Source organism: Schistocerca nitens, chromosome 8 (assembly GCF_023898315.1).
Source record: "Schistocerca nitens isolate TAMUIC-IGC-003100 chromosome 8, iqSchNite1.1, whole genome shotgun sequence".
NCBI lineage: Eukaryota > Metazoa > Arthropoda > Insecta > Orthoptera > Acrididae > Schistocerca > Schistocerca nitens.
The window spans coordinates 594,954,000-594,980,014 of NC_064621.1; the positions used below are offsets into that span (position 1 = coordinate 594,954,000).

Here is a 26,015-nt window from a genome sequence, read left to right on the forward strand (position 1 = left end):
TATACGAGTAGAAAAGCTACATCTGGTCACCAGTGTATTTTGCGTTGGTTTCGGCAGTTTCGTGATACTGGTTGTCTGTCTAAAGGAAAAAGCATATGGCGACTGTGAGTTTCAGAGGAAATCATGGAATGTGTGAGACAGGGCTTTGTGTACAGCCCACAAAAATCAGCCACTCGTGCAAGCCGTGAACTGGGCATTCCGCCGAAAACAGTTTCGAATGTTTGGCGGTGGTTTGCCTTTCAAACCCTTCTGTTTGCAGCTGTTACAACAACTGACCCTAGATGATTATGCCTGCCAAATGTAGTTTTGTACCCAAATGCAGCAAGCTATGGAAGATGATGGCGACCTTGTGAGGACATCGATGTTCAGTGTCAAGGCGACTTTCCATCCGTCAGGAAACGTGAGTTGTCACAATGTGGTGTACTGTGTTGTTGCTAGTCCACGTGCAGTTGGGAAGGGATTCGCCACAAGTGAATATCATCTGTGCCGCATTGAAGACAAAGGTGCATGGCCCCATTTCCTTCACAGAGCAGATGGCGACAAGTTCCGTGCACCTGGATATGCTGCTGTTGTGATTCTTGCCACAACTGACTGCTGACTCCTCGACTTCCATCTGTCAACAGGACGGAGCTTCACCTCGCTGGAACACAACTGTCCATGCCTTTGTCAACAGAGATCTTCCACATCGCTGGACAGAGCGCGCTGGTCAGTGTGATGTTCCTCTGTTGCTATGCCCCCCTTCCCCCCCTCCCCCCCCCCTCCTCCAGTTCACAGGATTTCACGCGATGTGATTTCTTGCTCTTGGATTATGTTAAGAATGAAGGTTTGCTGCTGCGACCGACTTTGTCGGAGACATGCTAGTGAAAGTATGTGCGGAACATTCGGATATTTGTCGGGTGACCAAGGATGCACATATTCAATATTTGTAGAATGTACCAAAAACTTGGTGGATGTATCTATCTTTTCATGTATCACCCATCTCTGTGTGTTGCATAGTTGTAAATAAACGGTGCTTTGAAACGCAATGAATCGTTTACGCTAAGCCTTTAGTTTCACACAAATTTAATATGCAGCAGAAAACTCTTTTACGTTAATACTAGTATAAACGTAAATAGAGCTGACCTTCAGTCAACTTAATTCTATTGTTAAATACATTTTTATATTTAGTTTTTGTGACATCCCTTCCCTCTCGTTAAATGAATTATAGGGAGAAACCAAGCATTACTTGGAAATGAGTTGATGTTGTGGTACATCATACAAACCTGTAATATTTCCTAGTTCTGTGGATAGCAACTAAATGGATGTTGTCAGCAGTGCACTAAACATGTCCGATGTCTGTTGGGCGCGTCTTTAGCAAGCTGTTTATGAAATAAATACTGAGATGTAAAGACATGTTTTGGTTTATCAATATTTACATTGCACATGGTTACAGAAACGTGATAGCACAAGTGATCTTCGGGACCACAGACCTGAAACCGACTTCAGCCATTAAATTCATTATCACATTGCGTTGTAAAATCCACAAGCCGGATTTGTGCCTTGTCATACTGAATGGCTGTTGGCGAATTTCATTGACAATCATTTTTATCGATCCCAGATGTAGCTAAAGCCACAGACTCGAACGCAAATTCCTACTTATCGTTAGCAGGTGGTTTACCGCTAGATTACCTGAGCACACCTCTATGCCTGGTGCAAAATTTCATTGACACTAACGTTTGCACGAACGATTTTCGAACCCTACTACCAGAGGTTTTGTCCGACGGGTATGTCGGAATAGCACCATTAGGGCAACTGAGTCAGTGGAGGCTGTGGCTTACGTTGGCACGAAACATATGGCAGTTAAATGTTGTTTTCATCACTATCAGTAACTTACTTAAGTTTACAAATTATTGTAATGAGTACAAAGACTTCTGAAAGACATAAAATCTGCATGAAAGGATTTCAGCAATTGAATTTTATCTGCAATAATAGTGTACTAATCTTCGATTTATGTCAATTATTGTGGTGCGTGTGGATTCGAAACGTTAATTGAAGTTATCATTTATAGTGCACCATCAACAGTTAATTGCTTCCTGTACTATAATTTTCACAACAATTACATAAAACTAGCGTTTTGCGTCGTTTTATGCACGTGTACCCATCGTAATCGTATTTTAATTAAATCAGCATTGCTCTGCTTTTGTGTTCTGTTCTCAAGGTCATGGTAACAGTGCTGTAATAATTCATTGCTGACTGCTTTCAAGGAATTTATAACATCTTTTTAAGTAGTCGCAAATATGTTTGCGACCTTATGTGAACACAGGAAAAAATTACTGAGATTTTATTTTCGTATACTATCTTGGTCGCAAGTAGGCTTACTGCAATCGTGACCAACATGTGAGTTTCCATCATTTTCTTTCACACACATTGGCTAAGACACATAGGACCAACTGTTTTATGATTCTAATGGCTTGATTTTATCTTTTATTTAAGTCAATGCAAATGGTTTCATTTCCTCTTCTACCACTGAGTACCCTGTCTGTTCTGTAATTATGTAGAACAGACAATTTTTCTATTTAATGCTGGCTGTAATGAAACAATTTGTAATATGTGTGTCCATTTTAGCATTTGAAGTAAAAGGAAGAGGTTCTAATTGGTCGAAAAATCTACACAGTTACATTAACAGACACATTACTGAATCTGCAGAATGAACATATTTGTTAATAGCTTTACGGTAGAAGCAACTGCTTTGTTGAAACACTGTTCTCGTTGTAAGATTATGGTATAACACTATACACAAGTACCACATCAGTACTGATAGATAAACACACAAGTCACAAAACTTCCTGGCAGATTAAAACTGTGTACCCGACCGAGACTTGAACTCGGGACCTTTGCCTTTCGCGGGCAAGTGCTCTACCATCTGAGCTACCGAAGCACGACTCACGCCCGGTCTCACAGCTTTACTTCTGCCAGTATCTCGTCTCCTACATTCCAAACTTTACAGAAGCTCTCCTGCGAAGCTGTGAGGACGGGGCGTGAGTCGTGCTTCGGTAGCTCAGATGGTAGAGCACTTGCCCGCGAAAGGCAAAGGTCCCGAGTTCGAGTCTCGGTCGGGCACACAGTTTTAATCTGCCAGGAAGTTTCATATCAGCGCACACTCCGCTGCAGAGTGAAAATCTCATTCTGGACACAAGTCACACTTTAATCAAACACTCCTATACGTCGTCTTATTCCTGTATGGTTCTACAAGTATAGCCTTCAGAATGGTCTGCTTTTATGAAAACTACAAACTCAAGTGTATACTTTGATGGCTGAGTGAAATGGTTGACATAGTAGAAAATACTAAATATATAATATTGTAAGGGTCTATGGATTGCGTGCAGCCGTACGGTACGTAACACGCGCTCGCCAGCCGACCTGTCTGGAATGCTGACATTTTGCTTGGTCAGCAGACGTGCGTCCGGACGCACTGCGACGGGGAGTATGCGACTGGCCACCGTCCGCAGCGGGCAGTATTAACTAGCGTGGCCTCGGGTGTGAATATGTCTCTCTTCTCAGCTCACCATGGAGCCTTTCGATATGACCATATTTAGCCTCTGTTAGGATGTCAGACACAATGATGATGGGTACGCATAGCGTGCGTGTTTTACAATCCGCCTTTGTTAATAAAACTGTTAATAAAACTGTTTAAACTAACTTCTCGTGTTCACATATTGCCCTCCCTCAAGGACCCACCGCTTACAAATCCTGACAAAATATTCGTGTAATCATCATCCGGGGCAACAACACAACCCCCCCCCCCTTATAGAATTGGTGTCAGTATGGGGATCATTATGGAAAATCCACAGTCCTGAAGAGCTGTAGCACAATGTGAACTTCGAGCAGCAGCAGCAGCAGCAGCATGAACATCTTCGGACTACGCAGGGACATCCAGCGCTGGAATTCAGGTTGGTCTACTCCAGTTTGGCTAGGATACGAAAGGCAGTGATGGTTTTTTGTTTCACATTTGAGTGACTAATTAGCGTTAAATTAGGCGAAATGTCGCAATCCTGTCAGAGTAACGTTGTCGATCTACAAACTGTTATTAATGAACTGCAAGAAGAGATTCGGCAGTTAAAAGCAGAAAGAAGCGAGCGTAACATTCCGAAAGCCTTGTCAACTCATGATGATGGCGACATGTATGATCGCCGAAATATTGTGCCCGTTGGACACTGTAGACCGGCAGTACACCCGTGGATATTTTGATTATCAAATACGCCGGGAGAAACTCAAGAATCACAACACGATCGTTATTATCAGGACATTGTGGTAAAAAAGCAACAAACATTAAAACAACTCAAATGTTTTGGTGGACGAGCCACAAGCTGACGTTTTCGAATTTGCTTCACAATGTGATTCCTGTAACAGACGGTACAATGTAGGGAAAAGCAGAGCACCATTGCAAGAACTGCCAGAGACAAGTGAACCATTTGAACGAGTAGGACTAGATGTCGTAGGACGGTTGCCTAAGACTAAAGACGGAAACAAATACATATTGACAATGTTAGATCATTTCTCTATATACCTTCTCATTATACCAATACCTGATCAGAGCGCTGAGACTATAGTTAAAGTTTTTTTAAACGAATGGATTCTTAAGTTTTGATCACCATTAAGTATAATTAGTGATCAAGGAACGAATTTTGTGAGTGAATTACTTAAACAGACTTGCAAGCTCATGCAAATAACTCAGTTAAGGACTACATCAGCACACCCTGGAGGAAATGGAAGAGTCGAACGAGTCCACAGAACAGTTATTAAAATGGTTAGCTATTATGTGAGCAGCAAACACGACAATTGGGAGGTCTGTTTACCATATTTGATAAGTTGTTAGAATGCCAAAATGCGCAGCTCAACTGGCCTCAGTCCATATGAGATCGTCTACGGAAGAAGAATGCACTCACTCTTGGACTTTGCACGATCGACTGCCGGAATCAGCAATGAACATGTAAGGGATCTAGCACGCAAGCTAAAGGAAGCACGGAGGGGAGTGAAACAGCGAAATCATCAATCCTTTCTTCAGCAAGCAAGACAACACGACAGCCAAGCTGCAGTGCCACTGTATCGAGTTGGAGATCTTGTGTATCTGAGCAACGTGGAGTTAAAGAAGAGTCAAGTCAAAAATTTAAGAAGTTTTGGAAAGGACCATATCCAATATTGGAGGTGTTGTCGACAGTCACTCTTAAGCTCAAATTGCCCTTTCGTTCGATTGTCTTTCATGTCAATCGTGTAAAGCCATTTCTGGGTAGGTTTCCTGTAGTATCGCAAGACGACGAGGACCGACCGAGAGGCAGACCTGCTGTTCTCAGACCCAGGAAGCGAGAGTGGCGAGGTCGCAGTCCAGACTTCGAGGCCGAGGCATCGCCACGTTCCGAGCGATCCTGTTCCAGACATCCTTACAATCTGTGTAAACGTGTGTAGTGTGTGAGAGTGCAATGCGTATGTTTATTTCAGCCATGTGAGTATGTGATTGTGTTGTGAAAATTTAGTATTGAAGCTATTGCACGAGTGCAAAGTGAAACTAAACCTTTTATTCCACAGGTTACCACAAGAAACTCATTTATTTTATGTTTATTGTTAGCTCCAGTATTTAGAACTAATTAACCATGTTCATTTTTATTCTAATGTTTGCTGTGATGGGGTATTCTACTAATGCTGCAGTAACAGTACTACAGAGTACAGGTGTTTTGTTTGAACCACGATCAGACATGGTAGTTTCAGCAACTAAATCAAAACTTGTCCTCAAGTACAATCTGAGTGAAATCCAGCAACAGTTCAGTTCTGTAAAGAAGCAAGTTGATCTAATCCGTTCTGTTAAGGGTAACGATACAACTTTGGAAATGGGTAAATCTTGGTATAATAACTGGATCACAGCTAAAATGCAGGTAGAGTCTACATTTGCTAATTATGAGCAAGAGATTTACCGTTTTTTAAAGCTTTTGTCGCACAAAACTTTAATTGGGCATAAACGTGCCTGGTTTGATTTTGGAGGGAGTATCCTTTGTCTGTATTTGGTACTTTAACTAGTCGAGATCTGCTGGAAGTTAAAGGCAGAATATTAGCTCTTGAAGAACAGTCCAGTACAGATTCAACTAACCTCTCTAATGAAATTATCGTATTAAAGAATATGCAAAGAACCATTACAAACCACACAGTTTTCATTGAACAGATTGTAAAGCAATTTATCTTACATTTCCACGTAATTCGTAATGAAACTAACGCAAATATCCCAGAACTACTGCAAGGATTAAATGCTGTCAGTGCACCCTTTGATTTAAACACACTTTTGTTAAGGCTTACTGATAGTTTACCAAACGCTGTCATTGATGCCCTTAACTTAAGAACAGCCTTAGAAAGTAGTTCAAATGATTGTTTGAGCAGTGTACTACTACATCCAGAACAATTTTTACAGATCCTACAATCAATTGAGCGAAAGCTAGATGCAGCCTATACTATGATTTACCCTGTTTACTTTTACAATTTATACGATTACTATAAGTTAACCTCCACACACTCTTTAATTATTGAATATGAATTAACTGTTATTGTTTCTATTCCCATTGCTAGATCAAAGCATAATTTTGAAATGTGTAAGATTTATATTTACCCTGTAAAATGGACACAGGTAGGTACTCATGTAAAGTATGTACTGAATGATTACCTACTGATCAGCAAGGACTGAAGATATTTTGTGTCCCTAAATGAAAGTGATTTGCATATGTGTAAATGTAGTCATAAGTTAATCGCCCTGAATCGGCAGTATTCTTAGACAGTAGAGTGTACAGGCGTGAGAAAGAATTTTTTATTAATTATTCCCCAAGATGTGATTGCTGTAGAATTTTAACGCATCTTTATCACCCATTTCTTAAACGATGTTCTGAAGGTATAATTTTCTCATTTAACTCCACGCTTGATGTCACATTTACATGTAAAAATTATGAAGCACCTGAGGTACCCTTTACACTCAAATTGAATAATAGCGGATTAATCTTGAATGCCACACATTGTGATTTATCGTGGGAACTATTTGATATGCCTAGTGTATTGCCAACTACATGCCACTGGACATTTGCCATTAACGAGAATGTTATCTGTTTATTACAATGATTCATACATATTAAAATATGGAAAGCATTCCTTATAAAGTTTTCCTGAAGACAATAATTTAATTAAGGACATCCCTGAAAATGTAATCTTTTGCAATAATGAGTTAAACTTCATTGTAGCAGCGAATAGAATTAAGTCCTTCGATTCATCCAGCAATGTTAATGCATACTTGATTGTCAGTATTGTGTTTTTATTGTTTTTATTAATTTGTCTTTTGTCAACAGCATTGGTCATGTATGAAACACTCATCCTGAGCCGGCCAGAGTGGCCGTGCGGTTCTAGGCGCTACAGTCTGGAACCGAGCGACTGCTGCGGTCGCAGGTTCGAATCCTGCCTCGAGCATAGATGTGTGCGATGTCCTTAGGTTAGTTAGGTTTAATTAGTTCTAAGTTCTAGGCGACTGATGACCTCAGAAGTTAAGTCGCATGGTGCTCAGAGCCATTTGAACCATTTGTCATCCTGAAAGCTCATTTCTTTGCACCAAACGTTACTGTATTTGCAAATGAAATACGTGTTGCAGTGCCTTCTGATGCCGCAAATGGCGAAATAGATTCGTAACGCCCAGGGGGTCGTTTGGAGCCACCTATGGTTGCTCTTTTTCTCTGGGTAAAGTGATGTAAGGGTTTACGGGCTGCGCGCAGGCGTACGGTACGATACACGCGCTCGCCAGCCGACCTGTTTGGAATGCTGACAATTTGCTTGGTCAGTAGATGCGCGTCCGGCCACACTGCGATGCAGATTACGCCACTGGCCACTGTTCGCAGCATACAGTATTAACTAGCGTGGCCTCGGGCGCGAATATGTCTCTTTTCTTAGCTCATCATGGAGCCTTTCAATACGACCATAATTAGGATGTCAGACACAGTGATGATGGGTACGTGTAGCATGCGTGTTTTATAATCCGCCTCTGTTAGTAAACCGTTTAAACTTACTTCTTACTTACAAATCCTGACAAAATATTAGTATAATTATCATCTGGGGCAACAACACAAACTATCCACTTACAATATTTATTTTCATGTATTTATTCAATTTTTATAATGATGTGGAATGATATTGAAAAACTGAAACCACAAACATAAGTTTTGAAGAACATTCCGTTGCAACCATGCACCTTTCTCTTGATGTACTGTGTACAAAATACTGAAAGAAATTGTCCTTGTCCTGCTTGTGAAATTGTTTCCGATACACTACGGTTCTTCACACTTTAACAACAGCCTTCCCCAAGTTGTCACCCTGCAGCATACCGGCGAAGGCTTTGGGGGTGTTTTGAAACCCTTCTGTTACAGTCTCACGGTATTTGATTTTTCCCTCCCGGACCCACTGCGTCAGCTGGGTAATGCCCTCTTCCCAGCGGTCGTGCCACCGTGAATACACGAACCCCTCCATGCGGAGCTGCTTGAACACCGCAGCATGCTGGATGATGGTAGCCTTCGGGAGATTAGACTCGTTGTATCCAGATATCGCGCCGCACACGGAGATGCGACCGTACTCTCGCATGCTGTTGATGACTGCGCTGCTCATCTCGCCGCCCACGTTGTCGAAGTACACGTCGACGCCGTCAGGTGCCGCCTGCTTCAGCTCCTCTGTGACGTCATTCGTCTTGTAGTTAAATGCGTGATGGAATCCCAACTCCTCTTTCAGCCACTTCACCTGCGGAAGAGAGGCCAGTTACGCAGCTAGAAGCGTGAGTTCTGAATTTTCGTAAATGGTTATTGAAATAGTACTAACTCATCTTGCTTTGTAGGTGACCGTTCAAAATCGTTCGAGGCGAATGTTTGGACTGTTCTTACTAATAGGTCCACAGTCAACACCTTCCCCTTTCTATCTCCATAAATAATGCCTCTAAAGTGTGGTAGATTTTTGTACTATATTATTATTATTATTTCCAATTGCGCTTTATTTTTCATTCTGGAATAATAAGGAGCAGTCAAATAGAAATGAGACAGATGGGAAAAAGTAGATCAACTGTTTATTATTTCAAAACTAATCAGCGTAACTGCTAACACGTTTACTCCACAGTGAGACAAAATCGTCGTTCCCTTCGAGGAAAAGCGTTTGCGATTGCCTACAGAATCTTGGTTATACTGAGGTGTGCATCCCTTCATCCGAAGCAAACTGACAGTAAGAATGTCTTTCTTCAGGGCTCCGAAAAGGTGGAAATCGCGTGGGGAGAGATTGAGACTCTATACAGGATGTGTGAGGGTCTCCTAGCGAAACTTCTGCAGCGAAATCGAAGAACCTTAGCAATATGTGGGCCTGACCCTTGGCAAGTTGCCAAGTTTTTTTTTTTTCCAGTGGGCTGCAGAAGTTTCTCTGGGAAGTCCTCACACATCCTCCATACAGTCTCAATCTCACCCCACGCGATTTCCACATTTTTGGAGCACTGAAGAAGGACATTCGTAGCCGTTGCTTTTCTTCGGACGGAGAGGTGCACGTCTGGTCACAACCGAGATTCTGTAGGCAACCGCAAACGTGTCTTCATAAAGGCAACGACCGTCTTGTCTCACAGTGGAATAAATGTGTTACAGGTTACGTCAATTAATTTTAAAATAATAAACAGCTGACTTATTTTTCCCCCCTGTCTCATTTCCATTTGACTGCTCCTTATTTCGCTGAAGGTAGTGACCATCTTTTCCCACAGTGGTTTACACGTATTGGCAGTTACTCCGATTGCTTTTTAAATAAAGAAGTATACTTGCTTTTTTCCATTGGAATCATTTTTGCTTTTTTCCATCGGAATCATTTTCATTTGATTAGCACTTATAAAAGTGATATTATTAATGTAGTAGTGTTCTCTATTTTGACTTATTTCTTTTAATAACTTCCGGATATGTTATGATGTATTCTGTTCCATAGGATCAGCATAGATCGTTGTTCCTAAAAAGCCGATAGGGCGGTAACATTCGAGTAGCTGTAGTTGGCTGTACTCTCCAAGATCAAAGACATTTATAACTCTGTAACTAGATCGAGAGAAAAAGGAATTTCGGGTATGTGAAATTTCCGCCCAATAGATAGTTAATCGCTTGAAAATGATTAAAAAATGTTTTATCAATACAGTATACAGTGAGGAAACAAAACACTCTTCATCATAGCTAATTCATCAGTTAAAAAACCTCCATACTCATGTAGACGCTGAGTTTCAAGTTTGTCCTTACTTTCTTTTATGTCTTCATTGATAACAATACATGTCCAATACTATGTGCCTCAGATATTCATTACAGCTCTCAGCCACACTATTCAATTAAGTGCATATCAGATGCTATACCATACACGCAGCTTCTACATCTGCATGTACATGTATAATCCACTGTGAATGTAGGGCCCTACATTGAGCACAATGCGTTCGTAGATCTACCACATTCTCAGTCAGTACATATACTCGTTTCATTATTTTTTTGTCTCTCTTCTAATGAAATCTGGATAAATAACACCCAGCAGAATTGGTAGTGACACTGTATGTTAAGCTAACCCCATCTGGACCTTTTCATCATCATCATTAGTTGGTTCACTCATTACTGATTATCGTCACCTCATTTCGTCATTTATTTCTTAAGTAACTGAATCTTCGACCAGACGTCTCCATCCACCTCGATCTTTAACTCTTTCTAAAATAATGTAGAGAGGTAGAGTGATAATCTTCCTCACATGATCCAACCATCTCTTTGCTGCTCTTTCTCGTAGTCTTTTGCTTACGATTTTGCCTTACTAGACGATCCTCCCTAAACTGCCTGCTTCTATTCTCAAAATGTGCCCAAAGACCGAGAAATATTTTTGAATGAGATGGGAAGATAAATTTCTTATGACTCTAAGTTCTTCTATAATGGAAGCATTGGTTCTTATTTCGGTCCATGATACGTATAACGTCTTCCGTGACCGCATATCGAAGGTATCAGTTCGACTATTGCCACTAGCTTTCACGGCCCACGTCTCACGACTGTACAAGAATGATTCCACCAGACGCATCTTCATTGTTTTGGACATTGCCCGGTTCTGCCAGACCTTAGTGAGTTTAACCGTCGGGACCAGGAAATCCGGTTCCTCACTTTAATTATTATCACACTGTCCTGTGTCATTTGTCAGAGATCGTAAACAGGTATAGTCATTCAGTACATTCACATCTGTTAATCAGCCTGCTAGTTGCATTTGATCTATATCTTGGTGTATTATAACTATTAGTTTGGGCTTTTTTGTGGTTATCTAGAGACCTAAATTTAAACAAGTAGTCTTCACTCTGGAGAACAGATCAATAAGTTCTTCCCCACTTCCAACAATAAGGGTACTATCATCTGCAAAGCGTAGATATTACATTTTCCTGCGCTTAGTATCGCTGCACATTACCGTCGTGACCACAGCAAGCTGTCTGTGTGTGAATGGGGAAGAGGAGGAAAATACGAACACAGACCATTTAAATGGTAGTGCAGTCGCAATGTATACGACTTGCTTTTATATTTCACATTTTCCAACAACAAAGATCACGAACGAAACAATTTTTTGTGCTTTGTAATTATTTTTGACGCGCTGAAAACATAATATAATTTTTGTGCGGTACAAATTCTCGGCGTAAGGGCAGACACCGACAGATTCACAGATTTTCGCACTCAGGTTGCTGTAAATCATGATTCACTTAGTTTCATAATAGAAAAAATGTGTTTCACACAATTATGCCGGTCGAAATATTGTAGCAGTTTTGCAACCTCATTATGGAGACTTGGAAATTCTACGAGAGGAAAGCAATGTAGACGTCCTAGTCAGTTTTAACGTAATAATATTTCTCATTAGAACGGGAACTACCTTTCAGGTCAGTCAGTTACAGTTAATTGCACATGCACAGGGGCGCTTTCAACTGAGACGCAAACGTTCTCGATAACACCTGTAAGACAGACTGACTGTCGTAGGACACTATCCTTGTAATTCTTTCATGGGCAAATTGAATTCTTCAAACCTCGCGTTTTCCGTAACAGCAGCGAGCTTAGGGAATTGGACTGTGTTTGTCTGAATGTGTCCCTTCTATAATCCGATCTTCTTTTTGAATGCATTCCCATAAAATCAGAAGAAAGATGTTTCTCCCTTGCAATGTCTTATTGTGGGCAGTGTGCAGTCAAGTCCACTTAAAATACTAGGTCTCCAGTCCTTTCTGGATGATATGATCTACTTTTCAAGCCTCCTCTCCAACCCCCCCCCCCCCCCCCCCGTCCTCCTCTTTTTCATAAATTCAGCAATAGCGTATTGACTCAATCGACGTACTTTGTAGTAATATATAAAGTCTCCAACCTTCGATCAGTTCCATCGAAAACTGCTACAACTGAGAGTGGAATAATGTGAGCGACTTCAGCAATTTTACTACTCGTACCATTCATTTCTACCAGTGTGGCATGCCTGTTCATGTAGCACAAAAAGCTTCTTGATCTGCAGAAGAGTGAATTCCGTCTGTCGATTGTTGTAAATTTTCGCTCTTTCATTGTTCGCTAAATCTTTAAATTGTTTCTGCATGGTATTGTAATATACAAGAAACTGATATAGGCATGCGTATTCAAATAGGGAGATATGTAATTAGGCAGAATGCGGCGCTGCGGTCGCCAATGCCTACATACGATAGAAGTGTATGGTGCCGCTTTTAGATCGGTTCTGCTACAATGGTACGTTATCAAGATTTGAGTCTGGTGTTATAGTTGCCGCACGAGCGATGGGACACGGCCTCTCTGAGGCAGCGATGAAGAGGGAATTTTCCCTTACGATCATTTCAAGAGTCTATCGTGAATATCAGGAATTCAGTAAAACATCAAATCTCCGACATATTTGCGGCCGGAAAAAGATCCTGCAAGAACGGGACCAACGACGACTGTACAGAATCGTTCGACGTGACAGAAGTGCAATTCTTCCCCAAACAGCTGCAGGTTTCAGTGCTAGGCCATCAACAAGTGTTAGCGTGCGAATCATTCAAAGGAACATCATCAATATGGGCTTTCGGAGCCGAAGGCCCACTCGTGTACCTTTGATAACTGCGTGACACAGAGCTTTACGCCTCGCATGGGCCTGTCAATACCGGCATTGGACTGCTGATGACTGGAAACATGTTACCTGGTCGGACGAATCTCGTTTCTAACTGTATCGAGCGGATGGACGTGTACGGGTATGGAGACAACCTCATGAATCTATGGACGCTGCATTTCAGCAGGGGACTCTTCAAGCTGGTGGAGGTTCTGTAATGGTGGGGGTGGTTGCAGCTGGAGTGATATGGGACTACTGATACGTCTATACATAACACTGACAGGTGACACGTACGTAAGCATCCTGTCTGATCACCTGCATCCATTTATTTCCATTGTGCATTCTGACAGACTTGGGCAATTCCAGCAGGACAATGCGATACACCACGTGTTCAACAGAGTGACTCCAGGAACACTCTTCTGAGTTTAAACATTTCCGCTGGCCACCAAACTCCCCACACGTGAACATTAATGAGTTTTTCTGGGATGCCTTGAAACATGCTGTTCAGAAAAGGTCTCCACCCCCTCGTACTCTTACGGATTTATGGACAGCCCTGCAGGATTAATAGTGTCAGTTCCCTCCACCACTACCTCACACATTAATCGAGTCCATGCCACGTCGTTTAGCGGCACTTCTGCGTGGTTGCGGGCGCCCAACATGATATTAGTCAGGTGTACCAGTTTCTTTGGCTCTTCAGTTTAGTTTCACAGCAAATTTGCTGTACCCATCACTTGTGCAAATGCATAAGACATATTGGGTGTGGTGTCACTGTCAGACACCACACTTGCTAGGTGGTAGCTTAAATCGGCCGCGGTCCATTAGTACATGTCGGACCCGCGTGTCGCCACTGTGTGATCGCAGACCGAGCGCCACCACACGGCAGGTCTCGAGAGACGTACGAGAACTCGCCCCAGTTGTACGACGACGTTGCTAGCGACTATACTGACGAAGCCTTTGCTCTCATTTGCCGAGAGACAGTTAGAATAGCCTTCAGCTAAGTTAATGGCTACGACTTAGCAAGGCGCCAATTGTATCAGTGCATGTATCTTACGAGTCTCATTTGTATAGTCAAGAGAGATGTACCAAAGGAAGCATTAAAAGTTAAGTATATTCCAAAGCTACGTATTTTCTTTATAGCAGTCATAACTTATCCTGTTCCAGACTTGACGCCAGTCGGTGTGTGTGTACGCGTGCCTTTCGGCTTCCTCCTCAGTGTGGCGTGACTAGTTTGTTACGCCACAACATTGGGAATAATAATCCCTATCTTCTGTCATCCCCAATCCTTTTTAAAGGCTTGTGACGATGGATTGCTAGACTGCTTTTTTTTGTGCTAACAGCCACTGGACCTGTGAAGTCTGTCATACCACAAACAAATAGCGGACGGCAGACAGCGCTGACACCATGATTCTGCCCAGCTGTAAAGAGTCGTGCCGACCAGCTTATGACACACTGCAATACTACACTACTGGCCATTAAAATTGCTACACCACGAAGATGACGTGCTACAGACCGAAATTTAACCGACAGGAAGAAGATGCTGTGATATGCAAATGATTAGCTTTTCAGAGCATTCACACAACGATGGCGGCCGTGGCGACACTTACAACGTGCCGACATGAGCAAAGTTTACAACTGATTTCTCATATAAAAACAGCAGTTGGCCGGCGTTGCCTGGTGAAACGTTGTTGTGATGCCTCTTGTAAGGAGGAGAAATGCGTACCATCACGTTTCCGACTTTGATAAAGGTCGGATTGTAGCCTATCGCGATTGCGGTTTATCGTATCGCGACATTGCTGCTCGCATTGGTCGAGATCCAATGACTGTTAGCAGAATATGAAATCAGTGGGTTCAGGAGGGTAATACAGAACGCCGTGCTGGATCCCAACGGCCACGTATCACTAGCAGCCGAGATGACAGGCATCTTATCCGCATGGCTGTAACGGATCGTGCAGCCACGTCTCGATCCCTGAGTCAACAGATGGGGACGTTTGCAAGACAACAACCATCTGCACGAACAGTTCGACGACGTTTGCAGCAGCATGGACTATCAGCTCGGAGATCATGGCTGCGGTTACCCTTGACGCTGCATCACAGGCAGGACCGCCTGCGATGGTGTACTCAATGACGAACCTGGGTGCACGAATGGCAAAACGTCATTTTTTCGGATGAATCCAGGTTCTGTCTACAACATCATGATTGTCGCATCCGTGTTTGGCGTCATCGCGGTGAACGCACATTGGAAGCGTGTATTCGTCATCGCCATACTGGCGTATCACCCTGCGTGATGGTATGGGGTGCCATTGGTTACACGTCTCGGTCACCTCTTGTTCGCATTGACGGCACTTTGAACAGTGGACGTTACATTTCAGATGTGTTATGACCCATGGCTCTACCATTCATTCGATCCCTGCGAAACCCTACGTTTCAGCAGGATTCTGCACGATCGGATGTTGCAGGTCCTGTACGGGCCTTTCTGGATACCGAAAATGTTCGACTGCTGCCCTGGCCAGCACATTCTCCAGATCTCTCACCAATTCAAAACGTCTGGTCAATGGTGGCCGATCATCTGCATTTCTTCTTGGTGTAGCAATTTTAATGGCCAGTGGTGTAAATGAAATGTCGTGCTGTACTGGGTACTTCCAGAAAGGAATGATCAAATGCAAGACGGACCGGACCAAGCCTTGGCCTGCAAAGCAGCCAGCACGAAGTGTGGCAGGCTGTGGCCGGCCCTGGTATAGAACCTTGACTGACTCCATTTGTCACGTCTAAGCATTTAGAGTATTCACCATCCACCTTTTATGGTTGCAGTATGACTGGTACGATGATCTGTCAATAATGATACTTGGTACTTCGAAACCCCAAAATCATTGAGCACATGCCTCTACTCGTCCCACATGACACAATCAAAGGTCTTTTTTATAATCTAGGAAAAAATTAAGGCAGGGCACAAATTTCACCACATTTTCCAGTTACCTGCCTCAAATTCAGGCTTGTCTCTCGAGTAGTTTTACTTGTGACAGGACCTGCTTGTTCTGCAGAAATCTGAGACTGCAGAAAGAACAGATGCAGTCCAGTTTTAGGCATTCGCCAGTGTGCTTGGTGTCATTCTCGATTTAACTAAACAGAAAATCAGGTTCCATGTCTGAGTTCATGTAAATGTTCTCTTCCTCGAAGTTATTTTCTTTGCAATACAGTGTAGTGAAACCAAAATGGGATAGTGTCTTACCTTAGCGTCTGATCCTGCGAAGCCAATTACTTTGCACCCCTTGAGGCGCGCTATCTGCCCGACTATGGACCCCACAGCACCTGCGGCTCCACTGACCACGGCGACCTCTCCCGGTTTGGGCTCGCAGATCTCCAGCAGTCCAAAGTAGGCCGTGATTCCGGGCATGCCCAGCACCCCCAGAGAGAGGGAGAGGGGCAGCTCCCCCAGGTCTGGCACCAGCATGGCCGGAGACATGAAGTAGGGAGCGTCGGGCCCCACATCGGCCACAGTGCGGTCGCGCCACCCCCAGTAGCCGACCACGTACCGCCCCACTGGGAAGTCCGCAGCACGGCTCTCCACGATGCGGGCCACCTGTGGGCAGAGGATAGTATTCCGTTACCTGCATATCACTGCATAACAACGAATAAACACCTCACCACAAACATCTACATCTACACAGATACTCCACAAGCCACTGTACAGTACGTGGTGGAGTGTACGTTGTTCCACTACAAATCGTTTCATTTCCTGTGCCACTCGCATATACATCTACATCTACATTCACACTCCGCAAGCCACCCAACGGTGTGTGGCGGAGGGCACTTTACGTGCCACTGTCGTTACCTCCCTTTCCTGTTCCAGTCACGTATGGTTCGCGGGAAGAACGACTGTCTAAAAGCCTCCGTGCGCGCTCTAATCTCTCTAATTTTACATTCGTGATCTCCTCGGGAGGTATAAGTAGGGGGAAGCAATATACTCGATACCTCATCCAGAAACTCACCCTCTCGAAACCTGGCGAGCAAGCTACACCGCGATGCAGAGCGCCTCTCTTGCAGAGTCTGCCACTTGAGTTTATGAAACATCTCCGTAACGCTATCACGGTTACCAAATAACCCTGTGACGAAACGCGCCGCTCTTCTTTGGATCTTCTCTATCTCCTCCGTCAACCCGATATGGTACGGATCCCACACTGATGAGCAACACTCAAGTATAGGTCGAACGAGTGTTTTGTAAGCCACCTCCTTTGTTGATGGACTACATTTTCTAAGCACTCTCCCAATGAATCTCAACCTGGTACCCGCCTTACCAACAATTAATTTTATATGATCATTCCACTTCAAATCGTTCCGCACGCATACTCCCAGATATTTTACAGAAGTAACTGCTACCAGTGTTTGTTCCGCTATCATATAATCATACAATAAAGGATCCTTCTTTCTATGTATTCGCAATACATTACATTTGTCTATGTTAATGGACAGTTGCCACTCCCTGCACCAAGTGCCTATCCGCTGCAGATCTTCCTGCATTTCGCTACAATTTTCTAATGCTGCAACTTCTCTGTATACTACAGCATCATCCGCGAAAAGCCGCATGGAACTTCCGACACTATCTACTAGGTCATTTATATATATTGTGAAAAGCAATGGTCCCATAACACTCCCCTGTGGCACGCCAGAGGCTACCTTAACGTCTGTAGACGTCTCTCCATTGATAACAACATGCTGTGTTCTGTTTGCTAAAAAATCTTCAATCCAGCCACACAGCTGGTCTGATATTCCGTAGGCTCTTACTTTGTTTATCAGGCGACAGTGCGGAACTGTATCGAACGCCTTCCGGAAATCAAGAAAAATAGCATCTACCTGGGAGCCTGTATCTAATATTTTCTGGGTCTCATGAACAAATAACGCGAGTTGGGTCTCACACGATCGCTGTTTCCGGAATCCATGTTGATTCCTACATAGTAGATTCTGGGTTTCCAAAAACGACATGATAATCGAGCAAAAAACATGTTCTAAAATTCTACAACAGATCGACGTCAGAGATATAGGTCTATAGTTTTGCGCATCTGCTCGACGACCCTTCTTGAAGACTGGGACTACCTGTGCTCTTTTCCAATCATTTGGAACCCTCCGTTCCTCTAGAGACTTGCGGTACACGGCTGTTAGAAGGGGGCAAGTTCTTTCGCGTACTCTGTGTAGAATCGAATTGGTATCCCGTCAGGTCCAGTGGACTTTCCTCTGTTGAGGAAAAACGGTTCTCTACATGCTACCGTATGAGCCCTAATTTCTTGTATCCGATCATTATGGTCCCTACGTGAAGTGTATGCTGGCGGCAGGAGGATCGTTCTGCAGTCAGCACCAAATGACAGTTCTCTAAATTTTCTCAATAGTGCTCTTCAAAAAGAACGTCTCCTTACCGCCAGGGATTCCCATTTGATTTCCCCAAGCATCTGCGTAACATTTGCCTGTTGTTCGAACATACTGGTAACAAATATAGCACCTCGCCTCTGAATTGCTTCAATGTCCTCGTTCTATCTGACCTGATGTGGATCCCAAATACTCGAGCGCTATTCAAGAACAGGTTGCACCAGCATACTGTTTGCGACCTCCTTTACAGATGAGCCATACTTTCCTAGAATTCACCCAATGAACCAGAGGCTATCATTCGCCTTCCTTACCAAGTCCTCACAGCTCGTTCCATTTCGTATTGCTCTGCAACGGTACACCCAGATATTTAAACGAGGTGACTGTGTCAAGCAGGATTTATGCTGCATCTGAACATTACGGGTTAGGATTTTCTATTCATCCGCATTAACTTACATTTTCTCACATTTAGAGCTAGCTACCATTCATCACACCAACTAGAAATCTTGCCTAAGTTATCTTGTAACCTCCTACAGCCACTCAGTTACGACACCATACGGTACACCACAGCAATCTTCAGTAAACGACACCAGATTGCTGCCCACTCCGTCCGCCAAATCATTTATGTATACTGAGAACAACACCGGTGTTATCACACGTCCCTGGGGCACTGCTAACGGTATGATGAAAACTCGCTGTCTGTTAGTTAAGAAACCTTCGAGCCACTCACGCATCTATGAATTTAATGCATATGCTCGTTTCTGCGTTAATAGCCTGCACTGGGACGCCATGTCAAATGCTTTCCGGAAATCTAAAAATACGGAATCTGTCTTTTGGCGTTCATTCGCAGTTCGCAGTATATTACGTGAGAAAAGGACAAGCGATGCTTCTAAAACTATGCTGATTCGTGGGCATTATCTTCTCGGCCTCAAGAAAATGTGTTATATTCGAGATGAGAATATACTCAACAATTCTGCAGCAAACGGCAGTTAGGGATATTGGTCTCTAATTTTGCGGATCCGTTCTTTTACCTTCTTATGTACAGTAGTCACCTGCGCTTTTTTCGAGTCTCTTGGCGAGAGATCGCAATAAATGCAAGCTAGGTAGGGGGCCAGTGCATTAGAGTACTCGCTGTAAATCCGAATTGTGATTCCATCCGGACCTGGTGACTTATTTACTTTCAAATCTTTCAGCTGGTCCCCAACACGCCACATATACGTATTACTGTGTCGTCCACGCAGGCATCTGTCCAATGCTCAAATGACGCTACGTTTGTGCGATTCAGCTGCGTGATCGATTTCTCGAATGCGAAATTTGAAGCTTCGGCTTTCGTTTTGCTATCTTTAACTGCCACAGAAAAAACTGGTCAACAAGGGAATAAATGAAAGCCTTAGATATGCTTCGCGATTTTACATGGGGCCAGAAAATTCTCAGGTTCTCTGCTAGACCTTTTGCAAAGGTATGAAACTGGCAGTTGTTGGATGCTTCGCGCATTATCTTTTCACAGACGCACGAATCTCTACTAACCTTTGCTTGTCGTTATTTGTGCGCTCTCTGACTTAATGATATAATAACATTTATTTCTCTCTCTCCTTTGTTTATTTGTAACATACCTATCCTTTATTGTTCTTAAGTGCTAATTTGTATATCTGGAATAGTCACACCACTAGCAGAAGATATATTGTGATGCTCTTCTGTTAGAGATTCACGGCCTTAAATAATATCGCTGCAATAGACAGACTTTCATTAGCACAGATGTTCATATTGGACTGCCCAGGCCTAGAATAACCTTAAACGTTAAAACTTATGCCTACTTCAGGCTAAAGGATAGCCAACACTTAAGGATCATGTTTCGATGAAAATCGAGAAAAATATAACTTGTACAAATTATTGCGCTAGTCTTACTTCCCAAAAGCATATTTTCTTTATTTTTGACTTCTCATGACGCGTTTCGGTGTCAGCATCATCAGATCTTACTTCGATAGATATCATCTTCTCACTTAGTGAACATTCCTTCATATCACTTCACTTACATTATGAAGAAATGTTTATAAAATGACAAGATACCTTTTATCGAATAAGATCTGAAACACATCATGAGAAGTGAAAAATAAAGAAAATGTATTTTTTTGGTGACCAAAACAAGTGTCATATGAAACTATAAGGTTCCAGAAGAGACCTTTTCAAGTGTCAAACACACAAGCGACAAATGAAATTTTCTACCAAGGCTGTGGTTTGAACCCAGATCTTCTGCTCACTAGGCAAATGAAACTAACCACTGTGCACTGTGATTAGCGCATCTGCCTAGTAAAGCCTTGATACAAATTTTCATTCGCGCTTCAGTCTTCATATATATATATATATATATATATATATATATATATATATATATATATATATATATATATATATATATAGCCAACCGGAGGAGAGAAAGTTGCACAGAAGATCAGACAACAGAAAATGAAGAGAGCATATGGTATGACACATGAAATATATACAATAAAAAATGCATCTCCTCGAACACAAAAATCAGACACTACTGCGCAGTAATTAAGCCAGCAGCACTATATGCTAGTGAAACGCTCACACTCCACACAAAATGTGATTTAGAAAAAATACTAAAAGAAGAACGAAAAATTATGAGAAAGATTTTAGGTCCAAAATTAACAGAAGAAGGATACCGGATACAATCAAGAAGAACCACAGAAACTATATCAAACCTGGCAGCAGACATAAGAAGGCGAAGATTAAAATTTTATGGACATGTCACTAGACTTCCCCCCACACGACTCACCAACAGAATTCTCACTTACATAGAAAAAGTCAAATCAACAACACCATGGATTAGCCAAGTAAAATTAGATTTACAAAAAGCAAATATTGAACTTAAAGATGTCAAAGATAGAAAAACTTTTAGAAATAAGGTGGAAAAGTGGAATGTATTGTCGGAGAAGGAAGCACTAAAGAGACCAGGAACAAAATGGACAGAAGAAAGAAAAAGAAAACATGGAGAACGAATGAAAGAAGTATGGAAGAAACGACGTCAGAAAGCTTTGCGTGATCCTTCTGGGTCCATTCGCGATAAGTAAGTAAGTATATAGCATAGATGTTTGGGACTAGGAACCTTGTGGTTTTATTTGATTAAAGCACATATGCCTGGGTTTCAGACTGGTCCTCCCAGGTCGTTTGACACCGAGATGCTGTTCCAATACAGTTGGCGAGCCTCTGCAGTCCTCTTCGACTTTAGGGGAAATACCAAGTGAGTTGAGGCGTGAATGGGAATTGTAATTGAGGAGAGAAGCGTGCTGGGGTAGACTGTGCAGTTGTGCAAAACCACTGTGCCAGGGTGGCGTAGTGGCTAGTGAGCAGGAGGCCCGGGTTCGAATCCTGGCCTTGGTACAAATTTTCACTCATCGCTTCAATCTGCATATACATACACTGAAAACCCAAATAAAATGGTATAGGGATGCATATTCAAGGAGATATGTAAACAGGCAGAATACGAAACTGCGGTCGGCAACGCCTATATAAGTCAACAAGTGTCTGCCGCAGTTGGTAGATCGGTTACTGTTACTACAATTGCAGGTTATCAAGATTTAAGTGAGTTTGAACGTGGTGTTACAGTCGGCGCACGAAAAAAATTTGTGTGAATTCCTAAGGGACCAAACTGCTGAGGTCATCGGTCCCTAGACTTACACACTACTTAAACTAACTTACGCTATGGGCAACACAAATACACACCATACCCGAGGGAGGACTCGAACCCCCGATGGGAGGGGCCGCGCGAATCGTGACATGGCACCTGTAACCGCGCGGCCACCCAGCGCGGCTCGGCGCACGAGCGATGGGACGCAGCATGTCCGAGGTAGCGAAGAAGTGGGCATTTTCCCGTATGACCATTTCACGAGTGTAACGTGAACATCAGGAATTCGGTAACACATCAAATGTCCGACGGCGCTACGGCCGGAAAAAGATCTTGCAAGAACGGGACCGACGAGGACTGAAAAGAATCGTTCGACGTGACAGAAGTGCAACCCTTCCGCAAATTGCTGCATATTTCAATGCTGGGCCATCAATAAGTGTTAGCATCCGAACCATTCAATGAAACATCATCGATGTGGGCTTTCAAAGCCGAAGGCCCACTCGTGTACTCTTGATGACTGCACGACATAAAGCTTTACGCCTCGCCTGTGTCCGTCAACACTGACATTGGACTGTTGATGTCTGGAAACATGTTGTCTGGTCGGACGAGTCTCGTTTCAAATTGCATCGAGCGGATGGACGAGTACGGGTATGGAGACAACCTCATGAATCCATGGACCTTGCGTGTCAGTGGGGGCTGTTGAAGCTGGTGGAGGCTCTGTAATGGTGTAATGGTGGTCTAGATACGACTCTGACAGGTGCACGTACGTAAGCATCCTGTCTGATAATCTGCGTCCATTCATGTCCATTGTGTAATCCGACGGACTTGGGGAATTCCATCAGGCCAATGGGACACATCAAATGTCTAGAATTGCTACGGAGTGGCTCCAGAAACACTCTTCTCAGTTTAAATATTTTCGCTGGCCACCAAACTCCCCACACATGAACATAATTGAGCATATCTGGGATGCCTTGCAACATGCTGTTCAGAAGAGACCTCCACCCTCTCGTACTCTTACGGATTTATGGACAGCCTGCGGGATTAATGGTGCCAGTTCCCTCCAGAACTACATGAGACATTAATCGAGTCCATGCCACGTCGGGCTGCGGCACTCCTGCGTGCTTGCTGGGGCCCTTCACGATATCACGCAGGTGTACCATTTTCTTTGACTCTTCAGTGTATATAAAGACGAATGTAATCATTAATGCCAAACATGATCGCAGACGCCATGAAAGACTTTTTGACTAGAGTGCTGAGAAAGGACTTCACTGCCAATAATGATCCATATGCAGCATATTTACTATCGTTACTGTAGAAAGTGACTCAGCAGACATTTGCGTGATTCATTTATTCCATTCATATTACGAAGAACTTGCAATAAAAAGAACATCGTTCCGTCTAAAAACCATATGTGATTAAATATCTCGGAAGCTGACAACACTACATCCATTAACGAGTACTTAAATCTCTTTACCTGTTATTTACACAGTTTCTTCATCCAGAGCCACGAGTAATTTGGGGCAGGTGAGGAGGAAAAGCATGTAAAAATAACCTCACCTGTGACCCGATCATGGTGGCGCCGAGTTGGTGCATGTTCTTGCACGCCCTCTGGTAGGGATCGACGCTGATGTAGACTGCCTCGGCGAGTATCTGGCCATCGCGGAGGGCCGGCAGGTCCTCCTCCTCGATGCGGAAGTCTTCGAGCCGCGGCTCTCCCTGGAACACGCGGGCGATCACGATCTTGCGCGCCTTCACCATGGCTGATCGTTCTGTGTCGGAGCTCCCGCTCGGTCGCTCGTTTAATACGGCCTTCCGACCTTGTTTAGCGCCGTACGTGTGTGCGCTACGTGCTACGTCACCGCGTTTAGCTCCGCGCCCCACGCTTCATTGCGCAACCCCGATTTTGCTCTGCACGGTCATTGTCGAGGCTACGCTGATCGTTAAGAGCTTAGTGACTGGCGTAACGTGCGACACATTCTGACGGCAAGGGACAGCGCTTGAGGTTACCGAACTAAAACCGTTTAATTTTCACAATGTTGCGTCACCGCCATTCTCCTATATAAAACATTGCGAATTAAAAAAAAAAAGTATTCCGTATTTTCAGAGGTGGCAGTAGCGACCAAAACACGAAAAAATGTCCAGTAAACATAGGCTCTAAACACATACCTTAGGTGCTCTAAGCATTTGTTAATCGTCGCTGCTGTGAAAGACCTCTCTTGTACTGCAAGTTCTTTGTTATTAAGAAAGACATATAGCACAGTCTAATACATACGTACCGTCACCACACACCCTGGTGCGAAAATCGTTATCGTTTGACAGTTGTAGCAACACTAGCGCTCAATCGGTGAGAAAGCAGTCACATGCGTCGTAAGCATAATGTTTGTTTGTAGTTATTTTCTACTTAATTAACGAATCGAACATATTTTTGTGTACCAAGAGACATGAATTATCATGAAATACATGTATAAACAGCCAATAACACTGCTTTATTGACATAAGCTATAGCTTACTCACGAAGAAATACTTTCGAATATGAGTATACTTGGAGCTTACTCCGCTTCAAGCGAGAGAAATTAAACACGTATTTCATGCAAGAGAAGCATCTATTTCTATTGATGTTTGTTATTATCATACGCATTCTCCTTGATACTTAAAATTTTTCATGGAGTCTAATGATTCGCCCATTTTTACACTTCGCTCGACTTCCTAATACACGAATATTTTTGTAAATGTTATTACTTTTGCTTCAAAAGCGAATGTGTTGAAGATTCTTGCCGTTCGTGGCTCAGATTTACCAACAAGTATGGAATTGATTTCTTCATTCTTGGGAAACAGTGTTATTGCTTTTGACGATTTATTATCATACCTGTCGAGCTTTCTCTTAAGCTACAGTCCGTGGTGGGCTATTTGGTGCGTTAAATAATGTAGGTATTACATTCTATACAGGCGACCCAGGTTCCACATTCACTGATTTGGATGAGAATGTAGGGAGCAAAACTCCGCTTTGTTTGGTATACTTATGACGTCAACAGGTCCTCTAGAGTTTATTATCAATTTTTTTGTTAATAAAGGAGAACGACATTATTCAGTAAATATCCGAACGTTACAAGAAAATCGTAAGTAAATTGTTCTGTAATGTACCGTTTCATACCTCCAAGTATCCTCAGGAAATTTTCCTATCACAATTAAAGTTCGATAACTGTTTTCGATTGCTATCTGCAGCCGTCTTCAGATCGTTCAAAATATGAAAAGGCGGTCAATAAGCATTGGGAAGCATCGTCAGCTGTAGTCATGCAACGACATACATTCGTAAGTACCAAAACAATATTTGTACGTAGTTGAAAACGTCACCGTGAGCAAGGCAGGTTGTAGGGACGGTAATTTCACAAGTTGACCGTCATATAGAAAATTGTCCAGTTGCGTGAGTAGTAGTTGGGTCAAAAGCTCATTACTTGCAGTAGTATAACGGGTATTATCGTGAGAGCAACATATCCGGCGGTTCCAAAAACGATCCGCTGTTCCGTAGCCTGGCTTACACAAGACTGATCCTTTGTGGCGTATAACGTAGTCATCTTTATAAAATATTCACAGATTGAAGGATAATATGAGAACGCTGCACAGTACAAGTCTGACAAGGCAAGTTCTCTCGTGATTCTTGAACAGAGTATTCGCTATTACAGTGTGAAATGTACTGCAAAACTCAATTAGTCTTTCTCCTCTCCCGTTCCTTCTGCCAAGCCCATAACACCGCGTAAGTCTTTCTTCTATTCTTTCCCCTACAACGGCGTTCCAATCATTCACGATTATTAGAATTTCATCTCACTTTACGCAGTGAATTACCCGTTTATATCTTCATGTACTTCTTTATTTGTTGCTGTTGGTATGCTGGCGAATCTGA

At 43.0% G+C, this 26,015-nt stretch overlaps 1 protein-coding gene across 1 annotated transcript; it reads right to left on the bottom strand.

The window, feature by feature from the left end:
• Window positions 1-8,254: 8,254 nt before the first annotated feature.
• On the bottom strand, window positions 8,255-23,876 carry LOC126199188 (prostaglandin reductase 1-like). The gene is made up of 3 exons (XM_049935966.1): window positions 23,675-23,876; window positions 16,346-16,696; window positions 8,255-8,781 (listed from the first exon to the last, which is right to left on the bottom strand). Exons 1-3 carry the CDS (start codon window positions 23,873-23,875, stop codon window positions 8,329-8,331), a joined length of 1,005 nt encoding a protein of 334 aa, XP_049791923.1. The 5' UTR covers window position 23,876; the 3' UTR covers window positions 8,255-8,328.
• Window positions 23,877-26,015: the final 2,139 nt, after the last annotated feature.

Coding starts and splice junctions, on each gene's coding strand:
- LOC126199188 (XM_049935966.1), bottom strand. CDS start 23,875: ATGGTGAAGGCGCGCAAGATCGTGATCGCCCGCGTGTTCCAGGGAGAG. Junction 16,697..23,674: donor CCACCATGATCGGGTCACAG/GTGAGGTTATTT, acceptor CTCTGCCCACAG/GTGGCCCGCATCGTGGAGAG. Junction 8,782..16,345: donor TCGCAGGATCAGACGCTAAG/GTAAGACACTAT, acceptor TCTCTTCCGCAG/GTGAAGTGGCTGAAAGAGGA.